Below are 21,109 nucleotides of genomic sequence, written 5' to 3' on the forward strand. Positions count from 1 at the left end.
TCTACTCTATGATATTTTTGGAAGAGTTTGAGACAGATAGGAGTTAATGCTTTTTTTAATGTTAGGTAAAATTCACTGGAGAAGCCAAATGGTCCTGGGCCTTTATTCATTAAGAGATTTTTGATTACTGATTCAATCATTTTATTAGCAATTGATCTTTTCAGATATCTTTCTCTTCCTGATTCAGTCTTGGCAAGTTGTATGTTTGTAAGAACTTTTCCATTTCTACGTTATGCAATTTTTTGTGTATACTTGTTCATAGTAGCCTCATGATCCTTTGTATTTCTGTGGTGTCAATAGTAATGTTTCCTTTTTCAGTTATAATTTTGTTGATTTGGTTTCTCTCTCTTTTATCCTTGTGTAGTATAGCTAAAGGTTTCTCAAATTTGTTTGACTTTTCAAAGAACTCTCTCTTGATTTTTTTAATATTTCTTATTTTTTCCTGCTCTCTATTTCATTTATTTCTGATCTTATATTGATTATTTCTTTCCATCTACTACCTTTTGGCTCAGTTTGTTTTTCATTTTCTAGTTCCTTGAGGCATAGAATTAGATTGTTTACTTGCAATCTTAATTGCTTCTTAATATGTAGACATTTATTGCTATGAATTTCCCTCTTAGAACTGCTTTTGCTGAATCCCACAAGTGCTAGTATGTTGTGTTTCCATTTTAGTTTGTCTTGAGAAACTTATTTCCCTTTTAATTACTTCTCTGATTCTTTGGTTATTCAGGAGAGTTGTTTAATTTCATTTTGTTCTTAAATTTTCCAGTTTTCCTCTTGTTATTGATTTCTAGTTTCATGCCATTGTGGTCAGAGAATACTTGGTATGATGTAAATCTTCTTGAATGTGCTAAGACTTGTTTTGTGGCCTAACATATGGTCTATCCTAGAAAATGTTCTATGTGTGCTTGAGAAGAATGTGTACTCTGTTGTTGTTAGAATGTTCTGTGTATATCTGTTAGGTTTATTTGGTATAGTATTGTTCATGTGCACTGTTTTCTTATTGTTTCTCTCTCTGGATGCTATATCCATTGCTGAGAGTGAGGTATAAAATCCCTAACTATTATTTTATTACTGTTTATTTCTTCTTCAGCTCTGTTAGTTTTTCCTTTATATATTTAGATGCTCTAATGTTGGGTTCATACATATTTACAACTGTTCTATCTTCTTGATGGATTGACCCTTTTATCATTATATGACACTCTTTGTCTCCTTTTACCATTTTCACTTTAAAGTCTATTTTGTTTGATATAAGTATTGCTACCTGTGCTTGCTTTTGGTTACTATTTGCTTAAAATGTCTTTTCTCCATCCGTTCTCTGTTAATCTATGTGTGTCTTTATGTCTAAAGTGAGCCTCTTGTAGGCAGCATATTATTGGATCTTGTTCTTTCATTCATTCAGACTTTCCATGTCTTTTAATTGAAGAATTTATTCTGTTTATATTAAAAATAATTATTAATAGGTAAGCACTTACTATTGCCATTTTCAAAATTGTTTTCTGAATATTTTGTAGATCCATTGTACCTTGTATTTTATGCTGCTGTCTTTTTTGTGTTTTTGTCTCATTTGATATCAGCATGCTTTGAATTCTTTATCATGTTCTTTTGTGTAATTACTACAGGATTTACCCTCGTGCTGAACATGAGGCTTACTTAAAATATCTTAAATATATAATACCTTATTTTAAACTGATAAACTTAACTTTAATAGAATTTCTTAATTTTACACTTTTAATTCTCTTTCCCTTTACATTTCATATGGTCGTTGTTACAATTTACAAGTTTTTTTAATATTGTGTAACTAATAACATATTATTGCAGTTATGTTTACTTTGGCTATGTTTTTAACTTTTAAACTAGTTGTAAGTAAATTATGCACTGCTATTACCATATTGCAGGCTATAACTATGACTATTTATTTAATATTGCCAGTGAGATTTATGCTACCTTTTTATGTATGTTCTTAATTAGTGTCTGTTTACTTCCACTCAAAGAACGCTAGCATTTCTTGTAAGGCAGGTGTGGTGGTAATGAACTCCACTGGCTTTCATTTGTTCTGGAAAGTCTTTATCCCTCCTTTGTTTCAGATGGACATCTTTGCTGGTATAGGATTCTTGGTTGACTTATTTTATTTCAATATTTTGAATATGTCATCCCAGTCTCTCCAGGCCTGAACAATTTTTGTTGAAAAATCTACCAATAGTTGTATGAGTATTCTTTTTTATGTAACTACTCTCTTTTTTCTTGTGCTCTAAAATTCTATCTTTGCCTTTGACTTCCATGAATTGAATCATAATGTTTCTTACTGTGGTCCTATTCAGGTTCAACCTGTTTGAGATTCTTTGGGCCTCATGCCTCTGGCTGTCCTTTCCTCTCCTCAGGGTTGGGAAATTTTGAACCATTATTGTTATGAATATATTTTCTGTCCCTGTATCTTTCCCTTATCCTTCTGGAATTCTCATGATATGAATATTTTGCTTTTCATCATATCCCATAATTCCCATCAGCTTTTTTCACTCTTTTTCATTCTTTTTTCTTTTTGCTCCTCTGGGTAATTTCCATTGTCCTGTCCTCCAGGTCACTGAATGTTTCTTCTTTATCTTCAAATCTATTTTTTTAACCTCTACTGAATTTTTCACTTCAGTTATTTTATTTTTCAACTCTAGGATTTCTGTTTGTTTGTTTGGTTTTTTTTTTTTTTTTGATGCTGTTATTTCCTCATTGAACTTGTTTTGTTTATACATTATTTCCCTTATTTCATTAAGTTGTTTCTCTGTGGTTTTGCACAGTACATTAAACTTCCTTAAGATATCACTGAATTATTTCTGACAGTTCATAGGTCTTTATTTCTTTAGGGTCACTTATGGAGCTATATTATTTTCCTTTGGTGATGTCACATTTACCTAATTTTTTAGTGATCCTTGATTCCTTAAGATGGTATCTGTGCATTTGAGTAAGTAGTTTCCTCTCTCAGACTTTAAAGTTTCTCTTTGGCAGAGATAGTTCTTCACCCATTAACTCAGGTTAGATTTCTGGGCATGTCTGCTGGTAATGTCCTTGAGCAAGTGGGACTTTTATCAGGGTCTATTTTTGGGCAAGGTCACTGTCCGAGAGCTCTGAGGACAGAGATACAGGTGTGTGCCACTGGTTCAGAATAGTTGGATAGAACCACTGGCTTGGTTTCCTACCTATGTGAGGCTATAGAAAGTGCTCTGCAGTTGCTTGGACTCTTTGTTCAGGTTAACTAAGTGTTTAGGTCTGGGATTTATATTCCAGTGTAAGCATGGCTACGAATTTGATTCCCTGCCTTGTCAGGGCAGCAGAAAAGGCCCCACAATTTGCATATCACCTTGTTTGAGGACCAAAATCAGGCAAGACTATGTTCTGATTTCTGTGGCCATACAGGGCTACAGATTTTCTTCTGCAGCTAGAGAAAGCCATGGCTGTGCTCTCTATTTAAGTTCTACTGTAAGTAGGCTGTTGGATGGGCTATATACCTTCTCATGTGCACTGGGTTAGGTTCCCTCTTCAGTTGGACTGAAGGTTATATTCAGAAATGGATGGGGCTGTGAATTATTTTCCCTGCCTAGGCTAAGCAAAAGAATCATCTCCAAGGTCAGAAAGCCTCTTTGTTTGTTGTCTTAACCAAAGCCAACCCATACCCCAAGTTCCCTTACTGAACAGGACCACTGATGTTGTTCTGCCAACTATTGGCTCTATCTGCCCACCTCTTACCTCAAGTGTTACTGAGCCTCACAGCTTCCAAGAGTTGTCACCAGCCCTTCTGGGCAGACGGGGCCAGAAGGCACTCTCCACAGCAGGTGTGTCAGCAAAACTCCTCTTTGAGAATCCAAATCAGGCAGATATTTACCCCGCCATGTTCCATGGTCAGAATGTAGCCCCAACTTGGTTCCACAGATGAGCAGAGCTGCTGGGTGGGATTACTATTTGGTCCTTCATATGAGCAAAGCTGCTGGTTGGGATTACTATATAGCAAATATACTATCATATTTGCAAGTATGAATGCAGTCTTCCGAGATCTGTATGTTGGTTTTTGCAAGCTTCTCCCCCCATCACATTCAGATTCCCAGTGGTCAAGCCACACAGATTCCCCTGAGAACATCCATGTTGCAGAGTAGTTGCTCCTTCAAAGTGCTGAAGAATGCTGGGGGTGGGCTGGTTGTCCCCCTATTTTCTCTCTGCCCACTAGAGGAACCAAAGGCTCAGCCGAGACCTGTCCACATGGTGCTTTGCTGGCCTGGGTGAGAGATAATGCAGTCTATATGTAGCTCCTTCTCTTACCCTTCTAATGCAGTCTGTCTTGGTCTCTGTGGTGCAGCAGGATGATTCATCCTTATCTCCATGTTCAAGGATTCTCTCAGTAGTGTCTTATTCTTGAGTTGCTAGGTGTTGTTAGTTTTCATTTCTTGTTAGTTGTTTTTGTTGTGAGGGGAAGTGAAGTCAGGAACAAACTATTTTGCCATATGGGTGACATCAGAATCCTCATGGTAAAAACTTTTAGCAAATTAGATATAGAATGAACACACTTAAACATAAAGAGACCATATATGAAAAGCCCACAGCTAACATTATACTCAATGGTGAAAGGTTGAAAGCCTTACTTTTCAGATCAGGAATAAGACAATGATGTTGACTCTCATCACTCTTATTCAAGCTAGTACTGGAAGTCCTAGCCAGAGTAATAGGGCAAGAAAAAAAAGATAAAAGACATCACAAGTGGAAAGGAAGAGGAAAGGAAGAAATAAAATTGGCTCTATTTTCACATGACAAAATTTTATGTATAGAAAACCCTAGAGCCCACCAAAAAACTGTTGGAGTTAATTCATGAATTCAGTAAAGTAGACTGAGACAACATTAACATATAAAAATCAGTAACATTTCTATACACTAACAATTGAATTATCTGAAAAAGAAAATAATCCCATTTACAATAGCATTGAAACAATAAAATAGGGCTTCCTTGGTGGTGCAGCAGTTGAGAATCTGCCTGCCAATGCAGGGGGCACAGGTTCGAGCCCTGGTCTGGGAAGATTCCACATGCCATGGAGCAACTGGGCCCTTGAGCCACAATTACTGAGCCTGTGCATATGGAGCCTGTGCTCCACAACAAGAGAGGCTGCGATAGTGAGAGGCCCACACACTGCAATGAAGAGTGGCCCCTGCTTGCCACAACTAGAGAAAGCCCTTGCACAGAAATGAAGAACCAACAAAGCCATAAATTAATTAATTAATTAATTAATTAAAAAAAACAATAAAATACTTAGGAATGTATTAAACCAAGGAGGTGAAAGATGTCTACTCTGAAAACTACAGGACATTAATGAAAGAAATAGAAGACACAGATAAACAAAACAGTATCCTGTGTTCATGGATTGGAAAAATTAATATTGTTAAAATGTCAGTACTACTCAAAGCCATCTATAGATTCAATGCAATCCCTATCAAGATTCCAATAGCATTTTTTATAGAAGTAGAAAATAATCCCAAAATTCATGTGGAACCACAAAAGACTCCAAATAGCCAAAACAATTCAGAGAAAGAGCAAGGCAGGAGGTATCACAGTCCCTGATTTCAATCTATATTAAAAAGCTACAGTAATCACTATGGAAAACAAGATAGAGGATCCTCAAAAAATTAAAAATAGAACTACCATATGATCTAGCAATTCCACTTCTGGGTATTTTGCTGAGTAAAACAAAAACATTATTTCAAAAATATATATGCACCCCTATGTTCATTGCAGCATTATCCGCAATAGCCAAGATATGGAAGCTACCTAAGTGCCCATCAATAGATGATTGAATAAAGAGAAATCTGATACACACACACACACACACACACACACACACACACACACACACACACACTGTAATATTACTCAGCCATAATAAAGAATGAAATCTTGCCATCTGTGACATGGATGGACCTAGAGGACATTATGCTAAGTGAAATAAGTCAGACAGAGAAAGACAAATATCACATGATTTCACTTATATGTGGAATCTAAAAAACAAAACAAATGAACAAACATAACAAAACAGAAACAGAGCCATAGAGATAGAGAACAAATAGGTGGTTGCTGGGGGGGTGGGGAATGAGTGAAATAGGTGAGAGTTAAGAGGTACAAACTTCCAGTTGCAAAATAAATGAGTCAGGGGGAAGAAATGTTCAGCTTAGGGAATATAGTCAATAATCATGTAATATCTTTGTATGGTGACATGGTAACTAGACTTATCATGGTGATCATTTTGTAATGTATGGAAATATCAACTCACTATGTTTTATACCTGGAGCTCACATAGTGTTGTAGGTCAATTATGCTTCAACCAACAAATAAACAAGCTCATAGAAAGAGATCAGATTTGTGGTTACCAGAGTCAGGGAAGGGGAGAAGGAGAATTGAATGAAGGTGGTCCAAAAGGTGCCAACTTCCAGTTATAAGATAAATAAGAACTAGGGATATGATGTACAACATGATTAATATAATTAATACTGCTGTATGCTATATATGAAAGTTGTTAAGAGAATAAATCCTGAGTTCTCATCACAAGGAAAAACACTTTGTTCTTTTTTTTAAATCTGTGGCTATATGATATGATGGTAAGCATTTCATGATGTATGTAAGTCAAAACATTAAGCTGTACACATTAAAACTTATATGATGCTGTATGTCAATTGTATCTCAATAAAACTGGAAGGAAAAAAGCGATAGTAATCAAAACAGCATGGTACTGGCATAAAAACAGATGCATAGACCAATGGAGCAGAATCAAAAGCTCAGAAATGAACCAATCCATATATGTTCAACTAATATTTAATTATGAAGACAAGATCACTCAGTGGAGAAAAGACAATCTCTTCAATAAATGGTGCTGGGAAAACTGGATATTCACATGCAAAAGAATGAAACTAGACCACTATCTTACATTACTCCCCAAAATTAAGTGAGAATGGATTAAGGACTTAAATATAAGACTAGAAACCATAAGACCCCTAGAAGAAAACAGAAAAACAATCTCCTTGACATGGATCTTCACAATGATTTTTTTGTATATGACACCTAAAGCACAAGCAACAAAATCAAAAATAGACAAGTGGAGCTACATCAAACTAAAAAGCTTCTGCACAGCAAAAGAAATGATTGATAAAATGTAAGGACAATCTATGGAATTAGAAAAAATATTTGCAAGCCATGTATCTGGTTAGAGGTTAATATCCAAAATATATTAAAAATTCATACAACTCAATAGCAAAAAACAAATAATCTAATTTAATAATCCAATTAAAATATCAATAGATATTTTCCAAAGAAGATAAATGAATAGCCAGCAGGTATATGGAATGTGCTCAGCATCACTAATCATAAAGTAAATGGAAATTAATCTCACAATGAGGTATCACCTCATGCTTGTTATAATGCCTATCATCAAAAAGACAAGAGATTAAAAATGCTGTCAAAGATGTGCACACTGTTGGTGGGATTGTAAATTGGTATTGGCACTACACAAAACAGTATTAAGGATCCTCAATAATTTAAAAATAAAACTACCATATAATCAAGCAACTTCACTTTTGGGAATATATCTAATGGAAATGAAAACTCTAACTTGGAAAGATATTTGCACGCTCATATTCATAGCAGCATTATTTACAATAGCCAAGACATGGAAACAACCTAAGTGCCCATCAACAGATTAATGGATAAAGAAGTTGTGAAATATATATAGAATTGAATATTATTCAGCCATAAAAAAGAATGAAATCCTGCCATTGGCAGTAACATGAATGGACCTCAAGGGCATTATGCTACATGAAATAAGTCAGACAAAGAAAGACAATTAGTTGTATGATCTCATATGTGAGATCTAAAACAAATGAACAGACAAAAAAATCAGCCTCATAGAAAAGGAGATCTGATTTGCAGTTCCCAGAGGCAGGAAGTGGGGGAGTGGGAATTGGACAAAGATGATCAAAAGGTACAAAGTTCCACTTACAAGATAAATAAGTACTAGGGATATAATGTACAGTGTCATGACTATAGTTAACACTGCTGCTGTATGGTATATTTGAAAGTTGTTGAGAAAGTAGTTCCCAAGAGTTCTCATCACAAGGAAAGAAATATTTTTTTTCTTTTTCTTTTTAAAATCTATGCATTAGATAATGGATGTTAACTAGACTTATTACTTAGTAATAATTTCACAATATATGTAAATGAAATCATTATGCTGAACACTTTAAATTTATACAGTACTGTACTTAGTAAAACTGAAAAAGATATGCAAAATAAATATCAAAAAAAGAAAATGAAAAGAAAAAAATGTAATGCTCCATATTAATATAAAAATAAATGGAAAAATGCACATGAATATACCTCTTTAGATACAGAAATAGCATTTGACAAAAATCCAGCACATTTTCATGATGAAAGCACTCTAAACAAGGAATAAAAGGGGTCTTTTATTCTTTATCATCCTGATAAAGACCATCTACAAAAACACCACAGGTAACACCATATTTAATTGTGAGATGCTGAATTTTTTTCCATTTAAGATTAAGAAGAAGAGAAAGATGTCTTACCACTTCTACTTAGCATTGGATTGGAGGTTCTAGCAATTAGTCAAGAAAAAGAAAATGTAGTAAGTTTTTACACAAGTAAAACTATTTGTGCTTATAGATGGCATGATTTTACATAAATACAACCCTAAGAAATCCACTAGTGTCTAATATAACTAATAGATTAGTTCAGTACTTTTTCAGGATACAAGATGAATGTACAAAAATCAATGAACAATCCAACAATTAAATTAAGAAAGAAATTCCATTTAAAATAATGTTAAAAGTTATATACTTATATATAAATTTAGCAAAATAAGTGCAAGACACATTTCTTTTTAACACATTGTTAAAAGAAATTAAAGAAGACCTAATAAGTGGAAAGGCATACCATGTTCATTGATCAGAAGACACAGTATTATTAATATGGCAATACTCCCCAAATTGATCTACAGATTGAATATGATCTGTATCAAAATTCCATCTGTTATTTTTGCAGAAGTTGATAAGATGATCTTAAAATTCATATGCAAATTTAAGGGACCTAGAATAGTTAAAATAATTTAGATAAAATAGTAGACATTTGGAGGACTCACACTTCACAATTTCAAAACTTACTACAAAGGTACAGTAATACAAACAGTGTTGTATCAGCATAAGAAGAAACATATATATCAATTCAATAGAACTGAGAGTCCAGAAATAAACTCTTCCATATGATTAATTGATTTAGAGAAGGATGACAAGACCATTCAATGGGGTAAGTATAATCTTTTAAACAAATGATGATGGGACAGCTGGATATTTATATGCAAAATAATCAAGGTGAACTCCTACCTCATATCATACACAAAAACAAGATCAAAACAGCTGAAACGCCTACATATAAGAGATACAAGTATAAAATTCTTAGAAGAAAACATATAAGTCAGTCTTTGTTATTTTGGCTTAGATAATAGGTTCTTAGATACAACACCAAAAGCACAAGTAATGACAGAAAAAAATAGATAAATTGGACTTCATCAAAATTAAAATTTGTGTTTAAACAATACCCTCAAGAAAGTGAAAAGGAAGCATATGGAGTGAGAGAAAATATTTGCAAGTCATATATCTGATAAGGACCAGTATAGAGAATATGAAGATCTAAACACAACTCAAAGAACAATTTACAAAATGGCCAAATTCTCTGAATAGACATTTCTCCAAATAAGATATTTGAATGGCCAATAAGCACATGAAAAGGGAGTTAACATTGTTAGCTGTTAGGGAAATGCAAATCAAGATCTCCCTGAAATATTTCACACCCATGATACTGGCTATAATCAAATGACTGACATGACAAGTGTTGGTCAGCATGTGGAGAAATTAGAATTCTTTTACATTGATGGTTGGATTGTAAAGTGATACAACCACTTTGGAAAAACTTTTGGCATTTCCTCAAAACTTTAAGCATAGAATCACAATATGAACTAGAAATGCACTCATAGATATATACCCAAGAGATATGAAAACATATTTCCACACAGAAATTTGTATATGAATGTCCATAGCAGCACTATTCATAATAGACAATATGTAAACAACTCAAATGTCCATCAACTAATGAATGGATAAACAATTTATGCTATATAGACACAATGGAATATCATAGAGCAATGTAAAAGAATGAAGTGCTGATACATACTATAGCATGGACCTTGAAAACATTATGCTAACTGAAAGAAGCCAGTCATAAAAAACATTATATTGTATTATTCCACTTATAATAATATTCAGAATAGGTAAATCCATAGAGAAAGATTAACGGTTGTCTAGTACTGGGATGGGGGATTTGTTGTGCTAATCAGTATATAGTTTATTTTTGAAGTAACAAAATGTTCTAAAATTCGATTGTGGTACTGCTTGAACAGAGCTGTGAATATATTAAAAACTATTTAATTGTACACTTCTGATGTGTGACTGCTGTACTATGTGAATTATATCTTAATAAAGTCATTTAAAAATGATCCATGATAACTACACCTATTCAACACAGATTACTATTGCTTTTTTAAAGTTCACTATTTCCCTGAGAGTTATTTTAGCAAAGTCAATCTTACTGGCCCTCACTTTCCTCAGGTCAAAATACCATTTTTATTGGTTTAGAATGTCATGATGTTTAAAGTTTTTACAACTATTAAATTTCCATGTTTATTTAAAAAGTGAACTTAAGCACACAAATACTGAATAAATTTGGAGGGTAATACCAAATTACTCCCACTGGTGGGGGATACATTGTACTTTTTTAGTAGCTTTTAAAGAAAGCTCAAAGTGCTCTATGTCTATTAACTTCTAAGTTCTTAAGAAGTTCACAAGAGTTGGGAATACAGTTAATTTTTAAGTAACAATAATAATTACAACAAAATCCTGAATGTATAGCACTTGTTTTCCAAAATACCCCAATATCTTCACATAGATTATCATCAATTATTAATCTGTAATCAACACAGCACTCAAGATGGGCTGACATAGACATAATATGAAAAGTGAAAGGCACTTTGGAGACCAATACAGTTGCAATCTAGCTCCAAAGGAGTGAGGTCAACCCATAGAGATTTTGAAATAGAACTGGGCTATAGTATCCTGGTATAGTTACCTCCTGACAGTTTCCTTACCATCACTTCAACTCTTAATATGGTATTCCAAAGTGACTCCAAAACAGTGCTGATTTCAACTCTTTAGCATCCTCATGGATTTCCTCAGTTTGTACTCAGTCACCTATATAGCTTGCAACTAGGCTATACTCTAGGAATAGGACCTCGGCTTGAAGATACCTGGTACAACAGAGAGAAGAGGCAGATATCTCTGTTATATTATAGTCCCAGGGTCAGAAACTAAAGAGAATTGCTTGCTTACTTATAGTTTCATAGCTAGAAAGTTGACAAGATGGTCATAGGTTTTATTTTTCTAAGTCCAGATCTACTAATAATATAGCTTGGTAATAGAGTGTCATCAGAATCTTGGAGGATAACTACCATGGACTGAAAGTTTGGGTCGCAGCTGAATTCATATGTTGAAACCTAATCCCCAAAGTAATGGCAATTGGAGGTAGAGGTTTTGGGAGGTGATTAGGTTGTGAGAATGGAGCCCTCATGAATGGGATTAGTGTCCTTACAAAAGAGACCCCAGAGGGCTCCCTTACTACTTCTGACACATAAAGACTCAGTGAGAAGATAGCGATCTATGAATTAGGAAGCAGGCACTCACCAGGTACTAAATCGGCCAGCACCTTGATCTTGGGCTTCCCAGACTCTAGAACTGTGAGAAATAAATGTTTGTTGGGTTTCAAGTCACCCAGTCTAGGATATTTTTGTAATAGAAACCCAAATGGACTAAAACATTAGTCTTCATGGACTACACTTCCCCAGGCTACCTTGGTTCCCTAAAATCTCTACTAATTAAAATAAAGGTGGGGCATGAAACTAATATCATATTGTGTTTACTATACTTCAATGTAAAAATATATAAATAAAAACAAACAAAAAAGAAAGGTGGGACAAAGTGATGCCCCAAGAGTTCTATGCAAAGACTCTCTACCATACTGTCTCAGATCAAGTTGGAGGAGTTCTGTTATAATATAAATAGAAACATATGGGCTTTTAATACATAGATTATGGTGAGGTTGAAAGCTGATCACCAATCTTCTTTCAGCCAGCACTACAGCTATTTCTTCCTCAATCACACTGTGATAACTGTGGGCTGTGCAATATTTTACTTGAAATGGAATATAAAGAAGACCTGGACTAGCAGAGTTTCATTAACTTTCCAACTATGATGTCATAAGTACAAGAAAATTTATGTGCCAGGGAATGTATACGGAAGCTTGCACAGATTGTATTATTTCATTTATAGCATTCCTGTGAAGTATATATTATTAAGTGCATTATACAAATTAGGAAACTGTTACCCAGAGATGTTATGACACTTGCCTGAGGTCACATGAGTAGAAAGTAGCAGAGCCTAGATTTGAATCCAGGTCTGTCTGGCTTTAAGCCCATGCTCTAAATTATGTCAGATTGTCTTTCTTTAAAGAGATTACTTTTCCAAAAATATTGCTAAGTTTTATTCCATTTAAAATGATCTTTTATATAAAATAAATTTTATTTCTTTAAAAGTTCTGCCAGGAAAAAAGATAAAGACTGTAAAAAGGTCTTTTTTTTAGGCTAAATTATCCTTTAGGGAGCAATCGATTTACGAAAAATTAAAACTTAAACTTTGCACTCTCAAGCCTCCAAATATTCTAATAAAGTTGAAATTGTTAGGTTGCATGGTAAAGCAGAAAAAAAAACCCACATGATATATTTCTGAGTTGGAATCCTGGTTCTGTCTTGTATTGGTTGTATGATTCTAGACAAGATATTAAAACATGGATAACATGCTTATATGACCAGATTGCCATGAAGATTAAATGAGATCAGGTATATAAATTTACTGATGGTGCCTAGTACATGCAAAGCCCTCAACAAATCATAAATGTTATTATTATTACAATTATTAGGAACAACACTGCTGAAGGGGTAAAAAGTACAAAAGAGGTGAATGAAAAGGGGCATTGGGAAGGATCTTAAAGGTATAGTTCAATGTTACTTTAAGCATGCTTTAGGAAAGAGCAAACACAGAAAAATGAAAAGATCCTTAATAAGAAATGTCTACTAATGATGATGATGGAGTACTATTCTGTTAGAGATAGGTGCCAGAGGGATACTTCCTATACTCTATTATTGCTTTTCATTTTGTAGCAGGGAGCTATAAGATAAAAGGAGTCAAGAGAAGTTGGTTCCTTATACTGGTTGATAATAGCCTGGAAGCATTTTAAATACAGATAAAAAATACTGTGGTTGAACAAATTAAAGGGTCTAGCTAGCAGCAAGAAAAAATGGCAAACATTCCTGCTTCGCTATTCAAATTCTCTAAAGCAGATTTTTTCAGAAAGAAGATCTATGGCCTTAAGAGATATTCTGAGGTAGGTTTATACCTCACTGTTGAGATTATCTGAAGCATATCTAAACAACTAAATATGTGAAACAGTAAAAAAATAATGCTTATTTTTTGCACAGGTCGAAAATTGCTTTAATTTGTACTTTGAATGTGTCTCTTCCCTCTAAACATTTTAAAAAAGACAATTTGATTAACGTTGCACTTAATGTTTTAATAAAGCATTTACTTTTAGAAAAAAAACAGCTGGCTGAGTTACTGCAGGCTCTGATTTCTCAACCATTGTCGCCTAGAGAAATGATTGACTTGCCTGACTATGTACTCAGGGAAAGCACCACTCATCTAGTGACATCTTCCTAAACTGCAAGTAAAAGTCATAACAGGAATAATCTATGTTCAAGAGGATGAGTCTAGCCAATTCAGTCCTATTTTAGTGATAGGAAATGCCATGCTTCCCATAAGGCTATTATTTCCTGAACAAAACTATTTGAAATGTCAGGAGATAGTTACCATGTTATAAAAATTATTATATTCCATGAAAAAAAAAAGGATGCACCATTTTTAAACGTGACAAAGAAAGCACAAGATTCTTTAAAGAGTTGACCCCAAACCACTATTTAGAAGCAAACAAATCAAAGTACTTCAAAATATGAGTTGTGACCCAGATCTCAAGTCTAATTGATTACCAACACAATTTTTTAGACCAAACAAACTTTTATAAAACCTTTATAAAATAAACATACACATTACCTGGTAATTGTTTTGGTTTTGTGATAACCTCAATTGGTTTGATGATGCAAAATGTGAAGAAAAATTACTCCGTGATGGATTTGTATTACTGTACATTGTAGTAGATGCTGTATGTAATGAGGTCCGTGGTGTCAAATGGTATTCTCTGTTTTGATACAGTACATTGTCTGACAAGTCTCTAATATTCACCATTGGTGAATTTGGCATATTTCTTCCTGGTCTGGGCAAAACTGTACTTTGGTTCTCAGCTCGAAGGGAACTGCCACTTTCATAAAATCTTGAGTAGCTTGGTATCTGTGCTCCCATCAATGCCAACTCTTCCTCTCTGGCATACTCATCATCAGCATCTCCAGTCTCCATTGCAATGGACAAACAAGTTCCTTCTGTTGAACTAGGAGGCTTCTGTGGGGCATTTCCTCCCAGAATTCTCTGGGGGTAATCACTAACTGCCAATGAAAATACTTCACGGATTTCCAAGTTTTGTGTTCTGCAGTAAGGGTCTCTAATAGGTGGCTTTTGCCCGCATAAGTTATGTGATGCTAGACCCGTGTGTTCAGGCTTATATGATCTTTGAATTCCGACTGGTTCAATTTTGCAAGGTTGGTGGCACACAGATGGCTTTTGTGGTACCGTCAACTCAGAGGCTTGCATTGAAGAGCTTCCATAGTGTTTCTTTGTGTGATTGTATACAGAGTTTCCAGCATTTAGCACACTTGTCTGTCTGGACAAAATAATTGTTTTTTCACCTAAGAGCAGAGAGGCATTTTTACAGTGTGCTACTTGTCTTTGAACAGGAATGTGCAACTGAAACTCAGTATCATTTTTACTGGCTGTTTTCTGACTAGGGATTTTATGTGCTTCTGTAATTTGTGTATTTGTATGTTTGGTTGTCCCTTGCCTACTTGATGAACTGGCTGGACTGTATATACCAGTTACAATGACATCATTATTGGGTGATATCCAAGAAGACTGTTGTCTTGAGGTTGGAGCAATATTAACCACATTTCTGACTGTAACGTCTGGAGCTGCCAAAGGAGTACCAGAAACAGTTCCTGTTGTTGCTGCTCCTGATTCAGAATTCTTACTACTCATTTTTCTTCTCTTATTGCCAACCCACGTCTGGAAGGATTAAAAAAATGATATTATGGAAAAGTTCTTAACCAAAAAACAAGAAAAAACAATTCCTATGTGATAAATTATATTCTCATTTGTCATAAAATCAAGGCCTATACAAATTTAAAAGAAAAAAATAAAAGAAAAAGTAACTAAAGTATAAGGTCAGAGATAATCAGGGACCAGCACGTAATAAATATCTAGGAACTTTGATAGGAGAATTGTATTATTCTTCTTTTCCTCAAAACCCTTCCAATTAATGTGTAGCAAGAACCCTAAAATGTTTATATCCCTTGACCTAGTAAATTCATTTCTGGGAATTTATCCTAAAAGTAATCCTAGATGTATACAAAGTTTATATGCAAAGATGTTCATCATATTTATGTATAATAGTGAAAAATTGGAAACATACTAGAGGTAGGATGTTTAATGACATTGGAAAATGCTCATAGTATTGTTAAAGAAATATACACTAGGCATCTTCAGATTTAACAACTTCTATGAATATATCATAACTTGGTTAATTTAACATTGCTAGATATTTAGATTACTTTTAGAAATATTCACTATTTTAAACCATATAGCAATACACTTCACTGTGCATGCATCTTTGTACTATTGGTCCATTAGAATGCCATCTTTAGAAGGAAAATTGCTAGGCTTTTTGATATTTTCAAACTACCCTCCAATGTATAAGAGTTCTGGTTTCCCCACACCCTCAACAACACTTTGCATTATCTTTTTGTAGTCTCTACTAGCCCAGGAGTTAAGAAAAGGTATATAATTGCTGTTTTGATTTGAGGTTCTCTGGTTACTATATCACTTTGATAGAGTTGCTTACTGATTACCTCTACTAATTTTTATATTAGGGTATTTGTCATTTTTAATTGATTTATAAGAGCAATTTCCTACTGGAGGTAGCAGCACTTTGTCACAAGTTGCAAATATTTTTCCCAGTTTGTCATTAATTTGTGGTAGTTATTTTCTTCTTTATGTTTTTCTCGATTTACCAAATCTTATACAGTGAATATGTATTACTTTTATAAACCAAAAATTAATAAAAATAATACCAGTGGTTGGCATTTAGAATTTGATTACAAACTATGTACTTTTATATAAGTAATTTATTATAATAATCTTAGTATTATTACACTGAATCATGATTCTTCTTAAAATATGCAATAAGAAATATTATGTTCCATAAAATTATTAGTAAACTTTATAATTATTTCAAAATGCATACCATATTATAAACTACCAAAACACATTAATCTATTAAGAATTTCAAAAAATAAATAAGTGAAAACATTAAATGAACTAGCCTTGCACAAACACGGTGCAGAGTGTATTTGGTTAATTTTGTGTGATGTGCTTTTGAAAACCACATAAATTATCCAATTTTCAATGTATATTTATATTATATACAACATTAAATGTTGTAATACTATAAATAAAAGCTAACATGTATTGAATCCCCATTATGTGTTTTCATATATATTAGCTCCTTTGCTAGGTATTATTTTCTAATTGTATAAATGAAGAAACTGAGATTCAGAAATATTAACTAGCTTGTGGAAAGATATCCTGTCAGCTACTGGCAGAGCAAGGAATCAAAATTAATTTAACTTGACCTCAAAGAACATTCTCCTTCCACTATGGTGAGAAACCCCTGAAATGGAGTTGGCCACTTCTGTTGGACATTTTACTTTTATAATTAGTACTTATCTAATAAAATGTCCCAGAAACTGAGATGCTCCATTTTGCTTCACATGAGGCTGTGGGAATTTAAAACTCACTCTTATTTAGCTTTACTAAACAGCAGAAGTGAGAATTATAAGCAGAGGGACAAATGAATATAAATGTCACAAGAGAAGGAGGCAGGGGAGAAAAACTAAAAGGTTCTAAAGTATACACTCGAGAGAAATATTTAAAAAGAAATATGTGGCTGCTTCCCACTAGCTGGATATATGTATATGTGTAGCTGATTCACTTTGTTATACAGCAGAAACTAACACAACAATGTAAAGCAATTATACTCCAATAAAGATGTTTAAAAAAAAGGGAAATGTTTGGGGATATATAAAATTTCAATTTATGGTTCAAAAAAGTGAATATTACAGATATTCAAAATAAGTCACTGTGTTATGGCTTTTCAAATAAAAATATGCATAGGAAGCATGATGTATTTGTTTGTAATTTCAATATTTTAAAACTTTCAATGGGAAAGCATAGTGAATTGGTAAGATTTAAACTCAAGATCTACTACATCTGGAGGGCAACTCTGGACAAGATTTCTAAGAAAGCAAACAACCTACCATGTTCTCATCACAATACCTACCTTAACATAGGAATTTTAAGTGATCTTAGTGCACTGCAAATTTATGGCTTACTTTTATAGTTTTATAGTTCATATATATAGTTACTTATATAGTTTACTAGATATCTATATCGTGTACCCATAAAAAAGTAAAATGCAATAGTAAAATTAATATCACATGAATATGAAACTCAGCTATCTAACAACTTCACTTGTGCAGAATGCAGCCAATATAGATGTCACAAGACCCATGTACTTTACTGAAAAGACAACACTTGATCTTAAAACATACCTTATCTTATTTTACAAATAATTTTACCAAACCTGGTATCTTTTTTTTTTTAACAAAACAGGATGGGGCTTTGGTAATAGTGATTGCTGTTGAAAACACCTTGATAGCACCAAAACTAAGAATATTCATTAAATATTACTCACTAAAAAGGAGAAGAAAGGAAAAATAAAAGAGAATTGTTGTGAGAAATCATTAAATGGTCTGGGGTTCTTTAGTAAAGGAGAAAGTCACTCCATATAACTTACCATGTTGTAAGCATTATTATTTTATAGCACAGTACAATAATTGATTTCCATAGTAAAACCCTGAGTCAAAAAGTAAAGGTTCAGTTATTTTCAATAGTCTCTATTGAAGTAAAGTAGGAAAGTATATAGTTAAGAAATATATTTTAGTAAAATGTTGAAAATAAAGAAAATGCATTACCTAAGGGTTACCAGTAACTGAATTAAATTTTACTAAAAGTCATTCAGTTACAGGATCCAAAATTTACCATTGCCTATAGGATGTAAATTTCTCATTCCAAATGTTTCATTGGTGAGAGAGAAAAAATGGGTCAATCAAATTGATATGATGAGCATTTGGGGTTTGGAACTAATAAAGTGATACTACATAGAAAAAAAGAAAGGCAATAAATTTGGGTCACCAATCCTTGGTGTCCATTAAATTCTTTTTCAGTCCTTTTTTAGAAAGTCAATGTCTCCAAACTTTTCCTTTTCCTATACCTCCTTCTTTGTTTTCCTGTTCCTTTACCCCACTATATATATATATTATATATATATATATATATATATATATATATATATATATATATATCATGGATGTTTTAACCTTTTAAGTTCTTTTTACATTGGGATCAAGTTCTTAGTACAGTGAGATTTTAGTTCTTTTGAGGAAAAAACACAATAAATACTGTATTAAAATAATAAAGGAAGATCTCTTTGAAGTAGAACATGTAGACCTAGCAAAATACTAGGCTCAAATACTATATTAAAAATAATAAAGGAAGGTCCCTTTCAAGTAGAACATATAGACCTAGCAGAATATCAGGGGCAGGGGAGGTTGTGGAATAATGGGTCTATAAACAACTCCCTTCTCCTCTGGCTTGAAAAGCTGCCAAAATTGTGTTAAAATTTAGATTAGAAAGACTGAATTTCTGCAGAATAAACACTCTCCTAGAACAGAGAAAATGAATCTGTTTCACACCATTCCTTATAACTTATGTAACATTTTACTTGTAAGCTTACGTTCTAGAAAGTTTATTTCTTTCATTTCCATTACTTGTTACAGATTTCACACCATTTGGAGCAAGATATAAACCTTTGTATTTCAACACTCTCAATATTCAAGTACAATCAAGTAAATTATTAGGGGGAAGATTGCAATAGCAAATTGTAAATATGAAAGGTCACAGTCCACAAAGCAGCTGCCTAAGAAGACTTTTCATCTTAAAGTAATGGTAAAATAAGACAGAAGAAAAGAAAGAAGTTATTGCAGAAAAAAATGAGTTTGTACTTATAAAATGGAAAACTCATCAACTTGAAATATTACACATTTTAAAATAATTTTTCTAAGTCAATTACATTTTTTCTCGAGGTTTTACTAAAGGTATTGCAAATAGGGAATTTAGAGCTATCAACAGGAGATATTTCTAGTTCTTACAAAAATCTGAGTATGATGGTTGATCTCAGCAAACAAGAAACAGATATCCTGGATATTTCCCTCCTAGAAGTGGTGGCATAATTCCCTATTTGAAAGTGAATATATCCTTCAGTCTTTAAATAATAGATTTTCCAAAGAATTCTTCTTATCAAGAGATTTTTATCTTTGGGGTCTTTAAAAGTTCCTCCAACAGAAAAATAAACTTAAATAGAAGTCCTTCTCTTACCAAATTAGCCTAATGAATGACAAGGATGGGAAAACTGCTAATCTTTGAATCCCTAAGGTTTCGCTCCAGGGAGATTTGTAGCCCGTTCAGACAATCATGAAAGGACCTATGCACTCACTATGAAATCTGTGACTAGCTCTGTTAGGTTTATCTCTTGCCTCCTCTCTATCACCTTCTCACTGCCTTTCCCAAATGTGTAGCAGCTCAGATTTTTATAGCTGAATAACAATGGTTGTGATAAAGGAAATTTTCCTCCCTAGGGATTTCTTGTCCCTTACTTGCTAACCCATTAAAATGCATACATTTTACTTAAAAGGAGGAAGAGATATTCATAAAAAGGATAGGTTTTCCTAAAAAGACAAAAATACTAAATTCATAAATACCTGCTGGAAAAATTTAAACATAACAAGAAAATATGCTAACTCCCTTGGTAAATGCTTGTTTTACTAATATCAGTTTGGAGGATTATATCTAGATAAATTCTAGGTGTAAACCAAGCATGAGATCAGCAACTAATCCTAAAGGTACCTATTAGTTCAAAGGACTGGGATTTTTAAAAGATATATTTAAAATGCAAAAGTTTTAGTGCTTTCAAGGTATTTATAGAAAACAAAAACATACTAAATAATTAGGTATTTATTAAAAAATAGTAATTTTATACCAGGAAAATGAAGCTGTTTATAGTTAGTGACTTCACACCCTGATAGTTTTTTTCATATTAAGCAATTATGACTTGTAGTACAAAGCTATAAATTCAAGAGTTTAAGACCTCAATACTTACCCTGACTACACTGAAGTCCAGCTTAGTCTCCTGTGCACACTGTAATATGAGCTGAAAGCAATTTTTACTTTGATTTGTCATTCCATTTTCATAATAACGCTGTAAAATCCTTTGTTGTTCTACAGTAAATACAGAACGTAGATTCATCTAAAAATAAAAGAAGATATTCTGAAAATTTGAATAAAAATTGGGTTTGTGTAGAATTTGCACGTTTTTGTTTTTTGATACAATTTCAATGCTTTCAAGCTGCAAGATTTCTTTAAGTGAAATAATCCCAGTAATGGGCAATAATTTGTGTGCTAAAGGGAGAGAGGTTCTCATAATAATGAATATTATGCATAATGTGAACCCTTATTGAATTTGTTCAGAAAAAGTATCAACTTTAAAGACAAAAAAAAAAAAGCAGAAAGCCTTTATCTGGTT

The 21,109-nt window shown here is 33.3% G+C and overlaps 1 protein-coding gene across 1 annotated transcript in view; it reads right to left on the minus strand.

Moving 5' to 3' along the window:
• Positions 1-20,833, minus strand: part of HDX (highly divergent homeobox) — a gene marked incomplete at both ends in the record, with an annotated part of 157,196 nt that extends 136,363 nt beyond the window's left edge. The window contains 2 exons of the mRNA XM_082864246.1: positions 14,299-15,417; positions 20,687-20,833. Of these exons, the coding sequence (XP_082720372.1) occupies positions 14,299-15,417; positions 20,687-20,833 (1,266 nt within the window). The remainder of the gene's footprint in view (positions 1-14,298; positions 15,418-20,686) is intronic.
• Positions 20,834-21,109: the final 276 nt, after the last annotated feature.

The sequence above is a fragment of the Leucopleurus acutus genome (genome assembly GCF_964270905.1).
Source record: "Leucopleurus acutus genome assembly, chromosome: X".
Classification (NCBI taxonomy): Eukaryota; Metazoa; Chordata; class Mammalia; order Artiodactyla; family Delphinidae; genus Leucopleurus; species Leucopleurus acutus.